Below are 17,117 nucleotides of genomic sequence, written 5' to 3'. Positions count from 1 at the left end.
GCCCATTTCTGGCACATCACATTTCGCAAGTAACGTTGGCCTGATTTGTTTTTAGAGTTGTTAAATGTTCTACGTACTAACTTATTTATGTGAAAAGTTAAGTTATGACATATATAAATAGCCATATTTATAAGTCAAAATTATTGACATAAAAGTCGAAACAACCCTCACCTGTGTGGTAAAGTCTAACTCACGGCCTCTAGTGGCTCATAACAGAAAACGCTTATTTCGTGGGAGTGACGCGGATGAAGTTTGTCTCCTGCGAGGCACCATCCTTGATACCCTTTCCCCTTTCCCTCTCTCATAGCGAGATTTCCATTTAGCTTCTAATGTTTTTACGTTGTAAATTCAGTGCCTTTAAAGCGTAATCTTGTTAGTCTTCTTAGTTATATTCCGCGTAAGTGGCATGATGTTTACGTCCACCGGTTCGTGGGGATTGTGTAAGTATAGTCATCATATCATGAAGATCATATCCTGCTGTCATTCATTCAGATTAAAGCTCAGTCGTCATGACCTTTAATCGATTATTATCGCACTTAACACATCTTTCTTACTTTCAAATGATTTTGCTTTGACTCATGATTTAAAGCAGGAAGTGTTGATATCGTTTTAAAATTTGGGGGTGAAACCAGGCGCTGCTCTCGGAAATGCGACATGACACAGAATTATCATTTGTGTGTTATTACTGCTACATTATTGTGTTAAGTCTTTACTATGAGAGCTAGACATATAGAGACGGAATGAACTCTTCTTAAAATCACCATAACCAACACCACCTTCTTGAAAAACGAAAGCCAAAGAGCCTCAGTTCACATTATTACTGATGTAATAATACAAATTAATTTACCTTTTCTTAAGCTGTTTTAAGCCTGTGACTTTATTTCTTCTGTGAAATACAAAATAATTATATCTTTCGTTTTTAAATTTGGTTTACATTTTTTAAAAATGCCATAGACAGTTTGAGGGTTTAAGATACCAAAACAAAGAAGAATATTGATTATTTTAATGTACTGAAAGATTAAGTGTTATAGAATAAAGTGATACATGTCATGAATTTATTTAAATTTAAATACTTTTTTTCAACGGAAATAAAATATCTATGTCATGTCATTGACCCATATTATAAAAAACGTTAAAAAAAAACTTTAATAGTAGGCTATTTCAATGATACTAAAATAACACCGACATAAACCGCAGTGTGTCTGACTGCCGTCTATGCCGACTGCACTTGGTGAACTCACATATTTACCAAAAGGACCTATATTTGGAAAATAAACTTTCATCCTTTGACATGACAAAGGATTTAACAATACAACTTCTCTGCTGTCCTACAGATAAAGCACCCCTGTCCAAGAGCTTACTGCTGCTTCCTACAGTCCTCTCTGTACTGCTGACTGTGCTTCTGCCTCAGTACCAGGATATGTTCATATACAACCTCCAGGCTGTCAGGCAGGGCAAACAGGTGAGATAATACACCAATCTTCTTGAATTTACTTGAATAATTCAGTGCACTATATAAAATGTACACTTTTAAAGTCAACATGAAACTGAAGGTGTGGTAGTCATTTCTTCGCTTGAAGAAAGAAGAGAAGAGATGTTGTTGCAAGAAGTTATTTTGATGAAAGATTAAAAATAAAATAAAAATTGTGTGTGAAATTGTGCACATATTAAATCATTTATAATACATACTGCAGTATTCCATTAAAAATATAAAAATTGTCCATTTGATTTCGTGGTAAATTTAACACTGTAAATTGCTCTAAAATGTTTTTGTAGTAAAATAATTTAGCTATTGTGTAAAAAGCAAAAAAAAAAAAAAAAAAACGGTTTTGCATATTGGTTATAAGATATTTAAAGGAGTAGTTCATTTGAGAATTAAAATTTCCTGATAATTTGCTCACCCCCTTGTCATCCAAGATGTTGATGTCTTTCTGTCTTCAGTCGAAATCCAGTTTACTGGTCCATTTTTAACCATTTTTTACCAGTAAAACCATTTTTACTGGTCATAAAAGATGCGTTATTAGTCATTCTCTTGCCAGAAAGTACAGTGAGGAAAATAGGTATTTGAACACCCTGCTATTTTGCAAGTTCTCCCACTTGGAAATCATGGAGGGGTCTGAAATTGTCATCGTAGGTGCATGTCCACTGTGAGACATAATCTAAAAAAAAAAAATGGTAATGGTAGCCTGTCAATTATTCAAGGAGACTCACCATGCAGGTTCTGAAAAACTCAAGACACACAGGAAGGCCAAGAAGAACAGTGCTGTGTAATTCCTATTAAAAAAAGTCCAAGGTTATTAGTCATTCTCTTGCCATAGTTCTTTTTGTTGCTATCAATTTTCACATATAATCGATACATTTTATTGGATTGTGATTGTCTATAATATTTTTTGAAATATTTCTAATATTGTGTGTGTTTTCCATGTCTCTCTTGCAGTTCTGGAGGCTGGTGAGTGGACGGCTCATCTGCCTGGACCTGAAAGACACTTTCTGCAGCAGTTTGCTTATCTACAATTTCCGCATATTTGAGAGGAGGTTTGGCAGCCACAAATTTGCTGTAAGTATCAGGTGTCAATAATCTGCTCGTTAAGTCTGACTTCACGTGTCACTGCTTTCTGGTCCAAACACTCTATCAGATGCCAAAAGAAAACAAGGAACGGTGCTAATATAGACTCATGGTGTGATGTAATACTACTTAAAATCGTTTATAAATCATTCAAATACTGGTCTCCGGGATGCCGTGAGCACGGAGAGACTGTAGTGTACACCTTACGTTTTTAATAGCTAATCTTAAATGTGTATTATGAATGAATAGTGCTCATAAACGGCTGTTGAGATAGTATTGTCAAGTGAAACGAGTTGAGGCTTGGACCTGAAAACGGCATTCATTAGGTTGCAACTTAACAAGCGGCTAGCACCTTTTTTTTTTTTCTTTTTTTTTTTCTTTTTTTTATATTGCATTGCAAAATCTATGCAGTACAAATATGAGATTTAAGTTTTTGGAAAGCGCAAAGTGGTTTTCAGAAAGTCTCAATGTTTTTTTTTGGTTTTTTACTTTAACTTTTAGGGGAGTGACCTTTTCCTTACACTGTTTGTGAAGTATTAGTTAATATAAATGTTAATGGAGTATTTACACCAAATGCCTCTGCTTTGTTGTACCGAAGAACCCATTTTCTTAAAACATTCCCTGCATAAAATTGTATATAATTTCATAATCATTATAGCTGTCAGGCGATTACGTTTCTTAGTCTAATTAATTACATAATGTGCTGATTGATTAAATTAATTGCAAATTAATCGCTCGTCAATTTTGGCTTATAAATTACACGCCAAAAGTTAATTTGGCCACACTTCAGTTTAAGGTCCAATTCTTACTATTAACTACGACTTTTGCCTCTTACTGCTTATTAATATTTAGTAAGGTAGTTGTTAAGTTTAGGTGTTGGGTAGAATTAAGGGATGTAGAATAAGATCATGCAGAATAAGGCATTAATATGTGCTTTATAAGTACTAATAAACCAGCCAATATCCTAGTAATACTGTATGCTAATAAGAAACTAGTTAATAGTGAGAATTGGACCCTAAACTAATGTGTTACCGATCATTTAAAGTCATTATTGTGATAGATGAGAAAATCATTGAATAGTCATTACAAAAAGTAACTTTAGAAAGGAATAATTAGATCCAACATAGAATTTATTGCACATAAACTTTTAAAACTACTATGTGGCCAAAATATTTTTTTCAGAAGCTGCATCTGAAGTGGCATTTAGGTACGTTTACAAGAATGCAGCTCAGAGGTATGGAAGCCCATTCCTGCCACATAAGAAAAAAAATTTATGACATACTTAAATCATAATTATTTACTCATTTTATTAAAAATACTCATTCATGTGTTCACAATTCATCCTGTGTTGGGTCGCGTCAGATCAATGAGCAGCAAGTCATAATTTCAATGTAGTTATGTCATAATTTTGATTTGATTTTTATTTTACTCATAATTTCGATTTTTTTTATGTCATAATTTCGTCATAGTATGTCATAATTTTGACTTTTTATCTCATAATTATTACTTTTAAAGTCATAATTTTGATTTAGTAAGTCATAATTTCAACTTTTTATGTCATAATTATGATTTAAGTATGTCATAAATGCGGGAATGGGCTTCCATACAGAGATGCCATTAACATGATTGCAAAATGAAATACTCTAAACCACCAGTAGGTTGCGGCAAGTCACTGTCTCAATGAGTGAATCATTCAGTCATTCATTCAACTGATTCATTTCAAACGGCTGATTCATTCAGCAATGAAGCAAGTGGCCATTTTAATGAACAGGTCACTGAATTAATGGCTCACTCGATTCGTTAAAACCGCGGATTCATTCAGCAATGAAACACCACTGTGTGTTGCTTAGAGAAGCTCAACAGTTCTTCTGTGACTTTGTTTTAATTGGTGAAATTGAGCAAAAACAGACAATATTGACAATATTGTGTCTAAAATGTAACACAACATTAACGTCTTTAACTGTTGTATAAAATCAATATCACATTTGCAAGCGTACAGATCTTTAGGAAAACAGCACTCTTACTTGTGTGATTTTCTTAAACTATATGAAAGTACATAAATATTAGACAAAAACCCATACAGGGGGATTTTCTTGCCCCCATTTTATACATTTTAGTGGCATTTTAACTGCATTCTAATAGGCTTCATTAACGCAGTCAAAAGTACCAGTATAGTACTGACCACGCTACTAGTTCAAGATAAAGTGCATAAAGGTCAAATGGAAACGTGGAGCATTTGATCATTTGACTATCTTTTGGAAGCATTTAAAATATACAAAACTAAAGCAGGTTTTTTTTTTTTTTTTTTTTTTTATGGAATCAAAAGACTTTTCACATGTTACCAAACATTTCCTTTAATGTGCTCACCCATTCACATGCTAATGACTTAAAACTTCTATGTTTTATGTTGTTGTTGTTAAAATGTCATTATGATTTTGCCACCTAAAACATTGTCATATTTTTTGACCATGGTGTTTAGTCCTTCCTTTTTGGAGCCTGGATTCTCTCTGCTTTTGTGGACTTGCTGCTGACAGAGGCTCTTCGCTTCATGTTTGAACTTCAGGTGGATGTTCTTCCAGCTGGACTGTGAGTAACATGACTTTCTGTACCATGTTTAGCTCTTTACAAACTATTAGGCGTTTTCAACAGTTTTGCAATGTGCATTTACTGTATGCTGCAAGCACAGAATGTATTATCAAAGAATGGCATCAAATTCAAGCAACACTGTTATAACTCTGTTATGTGAAAGTGCAGTTCTTGTGTGTCCTGTGGAACAAACATCAGCTTCCCTTTTTGACATTGTCATTTCATTTGGATGACCTTTCTTGTCTCATTGTATTGTTGTGAAAGTATTCTTTACATCACCAATATATGAAATAAATGTTGAAATGACAAGGTCTTATGACTACAACAGGAAAAGCATCTTGTGAAAGTGAAGTACACTCTTATTTCAAGTCATTTCCTTTGTACTACTAGCTCTCAGACAATTCTTTATAAGATACTTTCATAGAGTGGTCTTGGTAATCTTCAATAACAACACTTTTTTTTATAAGTCTTATGAAATCCACAAAGTACATGTTTCAGATGTCATCATCTCTCAGCTTGACTTGTGACATCTTGCTTGATTCATCCACACTCACTTTTTCACAATAAAAACAGCTTTTTGACATAGTTTAACTGCCGTATTTTGCAATCTTCAAACATATTTATGGGAAAAGCATTATCTGTTCTTCAGTAAAGGGATAGTTCTCCCAAAAACCTTTTTGACTTTCTGTCTTCTGTGGACACAAAAAAAAAAAAAAAAAATGTTTTGAAGAGTGATGATAACCAAACCGTTTTGGTGGCCATTGACTTCCATTGTATGGTCCAAAAAAAGAGAAAAGCAAGCCACACCAGCTGAACATTTGTTAAAATGTCTTCTTTTATGTTCCACTGGTTAGTAAATATTGACAGAATTTTCATTTTTGGTCAACTCTCCCATTATCAATTACATTTTGAATGAACATTTTTTTTCCTCTCTCAACTTGGATGGCAGTCCACCTGTTTCATGAAATGTGGAGGGACACATTTGGTGTCTATGACCATTAGTGACCATTTAGGCCATTTGTGGTATCAGTTAGCCTCGTTAGTGGCTTTTAACCCTCAATTATGCAAGTTTGTTGTGACGTTTCATCACCTTATGTCGGCTTTCGTCGGTAACAGTTTTACTGACCTTCTCTTATAGATTTCATAGGTATTTTGTTGTTTTTGCGGCGTGCGGCGTGCACATCACCTGTGCCTGAACTTTCATGCGAGGCTCTTCCAACACTGGAGAATTGGGTGCCAACCTGCCACTTCATCATCCTCATCACTTTCTGCTTATAGCCTTTACACGCGAAGAAGTAAACAAAGGGATCCAGGCATGAATTCAGGTTCATAAGACACACTGTAATATGCAGGGATATCTGAAAGGACTGAAGCTCCTTGCAGTTTGGTTCATGGATAAGTTTCCGAATCATGTATTGCAGGAGGTCTAGATGGTATGGGCTGAAACACACCACAAATACAAATACCACCCCTGCGATAACTCCTCTTGCTTTTTTGGTCCTTCCAGAACGTTCCGTTAGCCGATTCGACTTTGCTGCTAGACATAATTTATGGGTCAGTATGGAATAGCAAGCGATAATTATCGCAACCGGGGCGACAAAGCCTAGAACTACTCCTGTGATCAGCATGTAGGGCAGCCCTTCGAAAACTCCCTCAAAATTGGGGTATTCCATACAGGTGATACTGCCATCAAACTCCCTTTTGGTCAAGGTAATGGTCAGTAGAGGCAATGTCTGGGCAAACACCAGCAGCCATATGGCAATACACACAAACTTTGCGTTTTTTGCCTTTCTAAATTTCACCAGCCTCAGAGGAAACACCAGTGCCACAAAACGATCGACTGCCAGACAGGTCATGAAGTTAACTCCGGCATAGCAGTTCAAATAGAAGAGCAGTGCTGTGGCTTTACAGAGTCCTTCCCCCATGGGCCAGTTGAAGCCAAGGCCGTAGTAAACAGCTCGTAAGGGAAGTGACAGGCAGAATAGTATATCAGACACAGCCAGGTTGGCAGAATAAAGAGTGGTTGAATTAAGTTTGGTGATTTTGGAGATCACCACATAAAGAGCCAGGGCATTTCCAAAAAGTCCCACTGGGCATATGATGGAGTAGATCAGAGGTATGAGAACTCGCGCCACTGGACGATGATCGTACAAGTTGGTGCAGTTTTGGCTGAAGTTTTGATTCGTCATAGTTACACACAGGAGAGTTCACTGAAAAGAGAGAGGCAACTGGTATTATATACTGTACTAGCACTCAAAAGTTTGGGGTAGGTACAATTTTTAAAAATGTTTTTGAAAAAAGTCTTTTATACTCCCCAAGGCTGCTTTTATTTGATCAGAAATACAGTTTTAACAGTAATAGTGTGAATTATTATTACAATTTAAAATAACTGTTTTCTATTTTAATGTAATTTAAAAAGTAATTTACTCCTATTCTGGCAAAGCAGCCACAACTCCATTCTTCATGTCACATGATCCTTCATAAATCATTCTAATGCTGATTTGGTGCTCAAATAACAATTCTTATAATTATCAATGTTGAATACAGTTAATATGTTGCTTAATGTTAATATCTGCTTAATATTTTTGTGTAAACCAATAATTGCAAACATGGTCACCATAAAACTATATAAGATCTTTTCTGAAACATATTTTCTTTCCAAGACATATATACTTTTATCTATAATTTAATGGAATGAAACACTCACCAGATGGCATAGAGAAGATCTTTAGTCAGACATTTGTGCTACTCTTTCTCTACATCTAATCTCACTTTTAAAATGTAGCAGTATAAAAGTGCGCAAAAGTGAGAGTTTAGCATCTCTTCCTGCCTCTTTCTAACTGTCTGTTACTCTGTTACTCTCTTTCCGTTTAACTCGCTCTCTTACTAGCAGTGTGGGGAGGCTGCTTAAGTTTATATGGGGAAGTGAAAAATCGTGTGGATTTCACTGAGACTTTTTACGTCAGACAACCTGTCAGACGTCAGACAGTTAATTTGTATTGAATCCCCATTGAGAACCACATTTAGTTTCCTACATCAATACAAATTACATTTTAAATCTAAGTGAGCTAGTTAAGTCCTATCATCTTTTTTTTTTTTTATCAAGGAAACAATACAAAGGACGTAAAAATTAAAATGAGAAAATAAGTATATATATATTTTATACTTTCTCATTTAAATTTTTACTTCCTTTGTATTGTTTCTTGTATTGTTATATATTCCTGTCTTAATTAATAGTTGGCATTATCAGTTACCCCATTGTCTTTTCTGCACCTCTTAAATGGTTGATGCAACCATATTCTGAATTTTGCAATCTTTGTTGCTTCATTGTACTGAGAATTGGACGTTCTTAGAAAACTACTACCTATTAAACTACTTAGAAACTGCTTACCACAGATCTTATCTATTACCTTTGGGGACACATAAATTCTAACAAATATAATGCTTATGTCTGTGAAATATGTATGCATTTGACGTACGGCACTTCTCTGTTTCCTCTTTTATTTGTGTATTATATGAAGTATTGAGAGTAACAATGTGTTTGGTCTTTATTACACTAAAAATAAATATTAAGGTGGAAGGAAACTGTTATTTCAACTGAAAGAGGACATATGCTATTTTACATTTTCAACTTCCTTTAGTGTGTAATGTGCTGTTTAAACGTGAAAAAGTTACAAAGCACAGTCTCTCCAAAATATCAGTAAGCACTGATTCCAAACTCCCTGAGACGCCTCAAATGTAGTCTTGAGTTTTCTTCTGGGAACGTACACGTCAAAATATTTCTCATTTAAATAATTACCGCCCAAGGCATTCCCAAAGAAAGGGGGACGTGGTTGTATGGGGTATGACATTTCCTAAACATGCTCAAAGCAGTTGACCAATCACAACACACTAGTTCAGCCAACCAATCAGAGCACATTGTGCTTTTTGGAAGGAGGGGCTTGATGGAGAAATAACTAAATAGAGCATTACTGACAGACTGAGAAGAGAGGTTCTGCGACAGTGTAAAATATGTGCATTTTCTTTCTTTCTTTCTTTCTTTCTTTCTTTCTTTCTTTCTTTCTTTCTTTCTTTCTTTCTTTCTTTCTTTCTTTCTTTCTTTCTTTCTTTCTTTCTTTCTTTCTTTCTTTCTTTCTTTCTTTCTTTAATTCAAGCATCAAAACCTATAGTAGACCCCAAAAACAAGTCACTAAATTTAAACAATTCTTGAAAATACATTTTGCATATATGAATATATTTGATACTTTTTTTTCAAAACCATATGAAACTAAGACAAGGATTATATTTCTAAGAACTTTCACATATTTTAAACTAGATTTTAAGATTTTCTCTTTAGACACTGTCATATGTTACTATCAACAAGGTTGAGGATTGACTTTCAATGATTTTCCCTGTTTCTAACTTGTTTTTTTTTTTTTTTTCTCTCAGGCTGGGCCCAGTCTTTGCTCTCTTTGTGCCTTTCTACAACTCCATCCCACGTGTTCAGGTCACTCAGCTGCTTGGCCATGTCTCAATCACAAACAAGTCTCTGACATACATTGTGGGTGCACAGGTGAGCTCAGACTGCAATTAACAAATCCTTTTATTTAAGATTTCCCATTTTGCTAGTTTATCTCAAAAGCTACATTAAAAAAAAGTAAAAGTCACTGCTGCATGAGATCTCAAGATAATAAATGTCATTTACTGGCAGTCGCACGCTTTCTCCACAAGAGAGTGAAGTTCAAATGCAGTTTAAATGGCTAAAACACCATTTTGCAAGAGCAGAAACCACAAATAAAATGTCTATAAGATAACAGAGGCAAGACACATGAGAAATCCTGCAGTACCTGAGAACATATTATTTGTGGTTTGTGCTCTGGTTGTGTTTCGGGGTTGTTTTTTGATACTAAAGATAACAGATGAAGTTGCACATTTACTCAGTAGAAAAACAGACAAGAGTAGAAGGCATTTGAACATTTAAAGATTCATCACCGTTTTCAGTCCTGCATACACAAACATGGCTTTAACATACCCACTAACCAACGTATTTTAATCTTGTAATATTAGGTGATTTGGTTTCATTAAGTTAATGTTTTTTTGTTCCACTCTTGCATCAAATAAAATGTTTCTTTATATCATGCAATTTTTTTATGAATGCAGTTAGGGCTGGTTGTAAATTAGTGTTGCTGGTTTGAGAGGCGTCAGAGGTATTTTGTAGATGTGAAAGTTCTGATTTTCTCATGTTCTTTTATCTTGTCATCAGCTCCTGACGTCAAGTGCCTACATGTGGATTGTTGCTTGTAGTGGACTGGTAAGAATAACGGCTCATGTAGATTTGCATCACATTACATTTCTGTGTTTGCTTGTTTTGATCTGAAATGGTCTTTAGTAAGTTTGATTACAAGTGCATAGCGAAGTTAAATGACACACAATCATAAAGCGAGATCCGCTGGTCTGAGAAGTCATTGTTACCATAGAAATAAAATTGTTGTGGAGATTTTTGGAGGGTAGTGGAAATTAGCTAGATAACATTAAATAAATAGGTACCTTCCTAATACCTAATAGGATGATTTACCATTAGAGCTTACAGTGATGGTGTTTTCTTGTCAAAAAAATACATTTGAAAGATGAAAAACTGAAACATATTTTTAAGAATGTTTTTGTTTTTGCCAGTACAATGAAAGTCAATGGGGTCCGTAAAAACTCTATTCACAATAAAGAAATTCAAACTGGTTTGCAATGACATGTCCAGGTGAGACTTCTATTACTAGTGCCGTATAGCAATACAAGTTGAACTGTCTTGAGCATTATCTCTGCTTGCAAAATGAGCTGCCAGTGCGTAGATCAGGAAAATATGTGTACCAACTTTTAGAAGTACATTACCATACAGTAGATCTCTTAAAAACTAATAGAAATAGGTTAAAAGCAACTAAACTCTTACTTGATGGTTTCATTATTCTGGCTCATTGTAGATTTGTTGGAAAGATTTTTTTGAAAGGTTCTAGAATTTTTTTTAATGCTTTTTATTTTTTTTATTTAACTTCTGAAGCCTCTGTCATGGATATTTTCCCTAAACCTAACTATCTGGGGCGTCTCCACTCGACACCCTACTGATCTTAATATCTGTGGCGTCTCCAATCGACACCAATACCTTTAACTGGGGTGTCTACAAATCGACACCCAATACCTTTATACTCTAGCTCTTGCGTCTTCAGTCGACAACTGGCCGAGTTTCTAACTAACTTGCTTCCCTAAACTAGCTTCCTGCGCAGGAATAAATCGACAAACAGATCTGCAATTGTCCTTTAAATGCTTTAATCACGGCCGGGAGATCTTCCCGAGCAGTTCTCAGGGAATCTCTCCCAAGAAGCAAGGCCGGAGGATCTCAGACAAATTCCATTGAGAATCCCACCGTAAAACACATATACAACAGTTTTTATAGAATCAAGAAAACAAATAAGACTAACATGTCACCTTCAATATAATTGGTTCAAAAGCCCAACCTTTTCCCTCTGTCACTGGCATAAGCAAATTCTGATTACTTATCACAAGGTTTTTGCGAACTAGTCATGTCCAGTTTCAGTTCCCCTTTCTGTTATTAATACACATACAGTAGACATAGTTTTTCCCCAAGACTTTTGACACATTAAAAGCATATGAATGTTATTCTTGCAAGAAAAACAAATGTTAGTTGATTATTTAAAGTTGATTAATTAAAATTCATTCACATTTGCAATGACATGTCCAGGTGAGACTTCTATTACTAGTGCCATATAGCAATACAAGTCGAACTGTCTTGAGCATTATCTCTGCTTGCAAAATGAGCTGCCAGTGCGTAGATCAGGAAAATATGTGTACCAACTTTTAGAAGTACATTACCATACAGTAGATCTCTTAAAAACTAATAGAAATAGGTCAAAAGCAACTAAACTCTTACTTGATGGTTTCATTATTCTGGCTCATTGTAGATTTGTTGGAAAGATTTTTTTGAAAGGTTCTAGAATTTTTTTTAATGCTTTTTATTTTTTTTATTTAACTTCTGAAGCCTCGTTTATTAGCCTCCTGCGCTCTATTATACTTACAACGTGTCTGTGGCACAGCTTGAGGCTGTCTACTACACTGTTCCTAATCCATTAGTTAGTCCTGTTGTCGGAAGTAGCACAAACACTTGAGGTATGTCATAAATAGAACGGGGCATCGGCTTACTCGCTGGGATTTTATTACAACATCATTGATTAAAATAGGTTCTATTGTCTTTTGTTGTTGTTGCGTTGCTGTCATGTTTGTATGGTAAGCGTTTACAATCACTCTGTTCCAGATCGCAGGCATGTTTTATTACAGTAATAAGTTGGCTGTCCAGAAGTTCTTGCGTGTGCCAGAATGGGTGGCCCGATGTGGTTCTGTGCTCCTAGAGCCAGTGTTCTCAGATTCTGAGCCCACTGCAGAGGCTCCGCTGGGGATGGGTGCTACTTTGGACATCCAGAGACAGCAGAGGATGGATATGCTGGACCAGCAACTGCTCCTGACTCAGCTGGCAAACCTCAGGAGAAATGCACAGCAACAGCAGGCTCAGGTACTTCTATAGTACTTTTATTACAGGGACAGTCCCTCTGGAAATTCCTGGGGTTAAGTGACTCAGTACAGAGCTTTAACCACACGGCTATTCCACCACCCCCTCAGATGACGAAGAAGAACTAGCCTTTAGAACTAGGAGATAGCTGAAGGTCAGCTGAATATCTTTCTTCACTTTTACAAGAGATAAGGGCATCTTGTATCTCACTTACAGCCATGGTTTAGAACAGTAGTTTGTTTTTAATTATTATTATTTTTTTTAATCAGAAACAATTATTGAGGTGAGAAAATAAAATAAGTATGAGTTTTATGTATTTTTTTTTTAGCATTTTAATTAAGTCAGGGTGTGTTCACACTTGTAGTTCGGTTTGCTTGGTTCTTTTGGTCCGGACCAAAAAAAAAAAAACATTTAATCCTGGTCTGCTTAGCGTTCACATTAGCATTTTTAACACCGAACCTAAAGATACCGAATCATAGGGATATTTTCACAACCTGATTGGTCGGCTTTTATGACGTGTATTTTGTGACAGAACTTACCGAACTACAAAATTATCCTGCGTGCTGGTCTAAATGCATTCGTTGTATGTACATAGCCTACTGTACCTATGATGGTATTTTGATCTGCTGCAAGGAGACTGGTTCTGATGCCTGTACCGAATTTGTGATGGGCAACATCGCGACTATGACAAGAAAAAAAAACAAGTATGCTTGAGCATTGTCATTTTTAGGGTCGCATCTTGTGATATCATGTCCTGTTTTTGGTTTGTTTACATGTGTTTGGTCCGTGTTGCTTTCATATTTCATTCGAACTGCTCCAGAGTTCGTTATGGGTCTCGGCCCGCTTGTTTGGTGCGCACCAGGGTTCGGATGGCAGCGTTCTCACTTAATCAAATGAACCGCATTTACAGAGCAATCGCACCAGGGTTCCTTTTAAAGGGATACTCCACTTTTTTCGGAAATATGCTCATTTTACAACTCCCCCAGAGTTAAACAGATGAGTTTTACCGTTTTAGAATCCATTCAGCCGAACTCCGGGTCTGACGGTACCACTTTTAGCATAGCTTAGCATAGATCATTGATTCAGACGAGTCCAGTAGCATTTCTTTCAAAATGACCAACGAGTTTCAATATTTTTCCTATTTAAAACTTGACTCTTCTGTAGTTAAACCGTGTACTAAGATCGACGGAAAATGAAAAGTTGCGATTTTCTAAGCCTATATGGCTAGGAACTACTCTCATTCCGGCGTAATAATCAAGGAACTGTGCGGCCGTACCATGGGTGCAGCAGGCGTAGTGATATGACGCAGCGCCTGAAAATAGTCCCCAGCTCGGTAACTTCTTCCAACGTGACCGGGACTAAGTTTGTCTAACCTATTAGACCTATTTTTAGGCGCTGCGTCATATCATTACGCCTGCTGCACCCATGTTACGGCCGCACAGTTCTTGATTATTACGCTGGAATGAGAGTAGTTCCTAGCCATATAGGCTTAGAAAATCGCAACTTTTCATTTTCCGTCGATCTTAGTACACGGTTTAACTACAGAAGAGTCAAGTTTTAAATAGGAAAAATATTGAAACTCTTTGGTCATTTTGAAAGAAATGCTACTGGACTCGTCTGAATCAATGATCTATGCTAAGCTATGCTAAAAGTGGTACCGTCAGACCCGGAGTTCGGCTGAATGGATTCTAAAACGGTAAAACTCAACTGTTTAACTCTGGGGGAGTTGTAAAATGAGCATATTTCCGAAAAAAGTGGAGTATCCCTTTAATAAAACCAAACATGCCGAGTGTGAACCACACCCTTAGTTGAGAATCACACTTTTTTTAAAAAATTTTATTAGCGGTCACGGTTATGAATAGACAACTAAACAAAAAAACTAGGTTGACAAAATGGTAATTGCTAAAAATTAACTTAAAAATATTTAATTAATTTGAATTAATCACAAAAGTGATTCACTGATTCAGGTCCCTGTACTAGATCCTATGTTTTCGGATTGGATATGTAAATTAGGTGAATTTGTGTCATAATTAGTGTTTTAGGTGTTTTTGTTGTTTTTGGTCTAATTTTACCTGATTGATACAGTCAACCTAATCAAGATCTGCTTTTTCAAAACAGCAGCATGTGAAATCAATGTGAAATCATTGGTATAAATGGAATTTTATTTTATTTTGCCTTTATGTGTTGGAAGAAGTTTCTATTTAAAAAATATTTCCTTCAGGGTATATTCACATATTATTATGTAGGGTGTAATGTTTTCCATAACTTGGTTTCCTAATCAGAGGAGTAGAAACCAAAACTCTTGAACAAGCTCTATTTCCATATTTCTGTCACTCAGATCAGACAAGATATTAGGCAGTAATTCTTGTTTATCTTTTTTCCATTCATTCTCTTTGTTTTTGAACAAGAGGAAGTTGATAGTTTCCTGTGAACAAACTCAGATACCCACATGTTTTCATCACAGATGCCCGATACAAGAAGAACATTTTGTCCTTTATGAAAATTAGAAGGTTTTTTTTCCTGAAAATGAATTAACATAGAACATTCATATTTTCTGCCATTTTCTTGACATTTCCTAATGTCACTTTGAGTCCTACCTACTGTATATGTAGTTATGAATTTAGGCCTAGAGTCTGCTTACGCTGTAACTGGTAGATATAAAAATGCTCAGTCTTTTTTTTTTTTTATGGGAGGTTTTGAATGTGGAGTGAAAAATATCACTACTGTTAGAAAAGAAAAAAAAAGACTACCTCTATTACTGAACTCTTGTAACAACTATACTGTCTTTAAAGTCAGCATGAAACAAAAAATTGCAATTGTATTTTCTTCCCTATGATGGCTAGGGTTGGGAATCGAAATCCGGTTCCATTTTAGAACTGGATCCAAATTTCCAAGAACCGGGGATTTGATGACATGTGAATTATGCTTGTTACGCGTCTACATTTAAAGTAATGAACTTGAGCACACAAAAGACGTGCCTTGAATTGCCCCTAAAGCACACACAGATAGCCGCCTCTAATATAATGAGTGAATACTTTAGTAATAATTTAGTGTTCATTCGCGTCGTCTTGTCTTGAACGGACACATATACACAAAATGATGTCAAAATATCCTTGTAAAGACAGTAGATTTTGTCTTAAGTTGACATGAACAGTTGCGGAAGAAAACAAATGTAACAGTATATTGGATTTTTGGATTCGGTCTTAAAGTGACAGCAGCCTACTGTCATTTGAGTTATTATTGATTCATTTGTAATAAACACTGCAATTTTGATTTCATGGTGACTTTAAAATGTGATGTTTAATTCCTGGCATTAATGGCTGTCCACAGCAGACAGGTCTCCTGAATTGGAATAGATTCTTCCCCACTTTACGGCACAGAGGACAGAACCGGCACCAAGAGGGTCCTCAGCCACAACAGCCCCCCTATACGCACCCGCCGGATAACACCGATGCGGTCGAAGAACAGGTGAGATCTCAAGTACTGTTTTCTTTTTATTTGTTACACATCTATCAGGAAGATTTGTTTAGCCTCATGGGTTGCCAGATTCGACAATTTTGCCCAGATACTAAATTTTTATTTTCTACAATTTTATTTATAGGTTGCAAGATTAATGGAGATGGGTTTCTCAAGGATGGATGCCCAAGAAGCTCTTAGAGCATCTAATAATGACATTAACATCGCAACAAACTTTTTGCTTCAGCACTAAAACAAAATAGATTGAAGATGACTAAGAGGACAAGGGAAACAAGTTGTCATAACTACACCTGTTGGAAGAAGTTAACAGTCGACTTTGGTACTCAACTCACAGGAGCTGATGATGGCACTTTCTTTCTGGCTGCTTATTGAATGAGCAGTGTGGCGCGCCTGCTGTTGTGTATTGCTACTAGGCATTGACTTGCAATTGCAGCCCGATCAACAGGACATGGCCAACATGGTGGATCATCAAACAGTGTGTCTCAGGGCTTGTGTCATTTGGCGTTGTCCTTAAACCTATATCTTCTAATAATTAAAAAATCCTATAATATATTGATGAATTATCAAACCACATGCTGTTTTGCTATAAATAAACTGAAGTCTTAATGGTATAGTTCATCCAGAAATGGACTTGGCCTGATGTTCCAAAGCTGGAATGACATGAGGGTGAGTAAGTGATGACAGAATTGTAATTTTTTTTTTTTTTTTTTAAGTAAACTGTTCCTTTTTTTAGGTCATGTCAATAAAGGGCTAGTTGTATGGCAGTGTATTTAAAGTACACCTGGACGTATTGGCTTCTTGAAGAGACCTCTGCCACTGACAGGCCAGACTCAATCTGGAATTTAGTCCAGAACTGTCTAATCAAAGTTTGGAAGACTATTACAAAATGTGTGAAAGCATGAGATCTAATAATCTCTCAAAGCATTTTTTTTTTTTTAA

The 17,117-nt window shown here is 35.9% G+C and overlaps 2 protein-coding genes across 3 annotated transcripts; one reads left to right on the top strand and one right to left on the bottom strand.

Moving 5' to 3' along the window:
• The first annotated feature begins 223 nt into the window (after positions 1 to 223).
• Positions 224 to 16,419, top strand: ubac2 (UBA domain containing 2). Of its 2 annotated transcripts, none has more exons than XM_084401556.1 (9): positions 224 to 440; positions 1,335 to 1,462; positions 2,438 to 2,557; positions 5,046 to 5,152; positions 9,581 to 9,704; positions 10,395 to 10,442; positions 12,450 to 12,704; positions 16,035 to 16,169; positions 16,303 to 16,419. In XM_084401556.1, exons 1-9 carry the CDS (start codon positions 407 to 409, stop codon positions 16,408 to 16,410), a joined length of 1,059 nt encoding a protein of 352 aa, XP_084257682.1. In that variant the 5' UTR covers positions 224 to 406; the 3' UTR covers positions 16,411 to 16,419. The 2 variants fall into 2 exon arrangements, with proteins under 2 accessions (XP_084257682.1, XP_084257681.1); XM_084401555.1 differs by having other exon boundaries at positions 239 to 440; positions 16,032 to 16,169.
• On the bottom strand, positions 4,853 to 8,040 carry gpr183b (G protein-coupled receptor 183b). The gene is made up of 2 exons (XM_084401554.1): positions 7,860 to 8,040; positions 4,853 to 7,362 (listed from the first exon to the last, which is right to left on the bottom strand). The coding sequence occupies exon 2, from the start codon at positions 7,339 to 7,341 to the stop codon at positions 6,271 to 6,273; it is 1,071 nt and encodes a 356-aa protein (XP_084257680.1). The 5' UTR covers positions 7,342 to 7,362; positions 7,860 to 8,040; the 3' UTR covers positions 4,853 to 6,270.
• Positions 16,420 to 17,117: the final 698 nt, after the last annotated feature.

Source organism: Rutilus rutilus (assembly GCF_951802725.1).
Source record: "Rutilus rutilus genome assembly, chromosome: 2".
Taxonomy (NCBI): domain Eukaryota; kingdom Metazoa; phylum Chordata; class Actinopteri; order Cypriniformes; family Leuciscidae; genus Rutilus; species Rutilus rutilus.
This window is presented reverse-complemented; position numbering and strand designations above follow the sequence as displayed.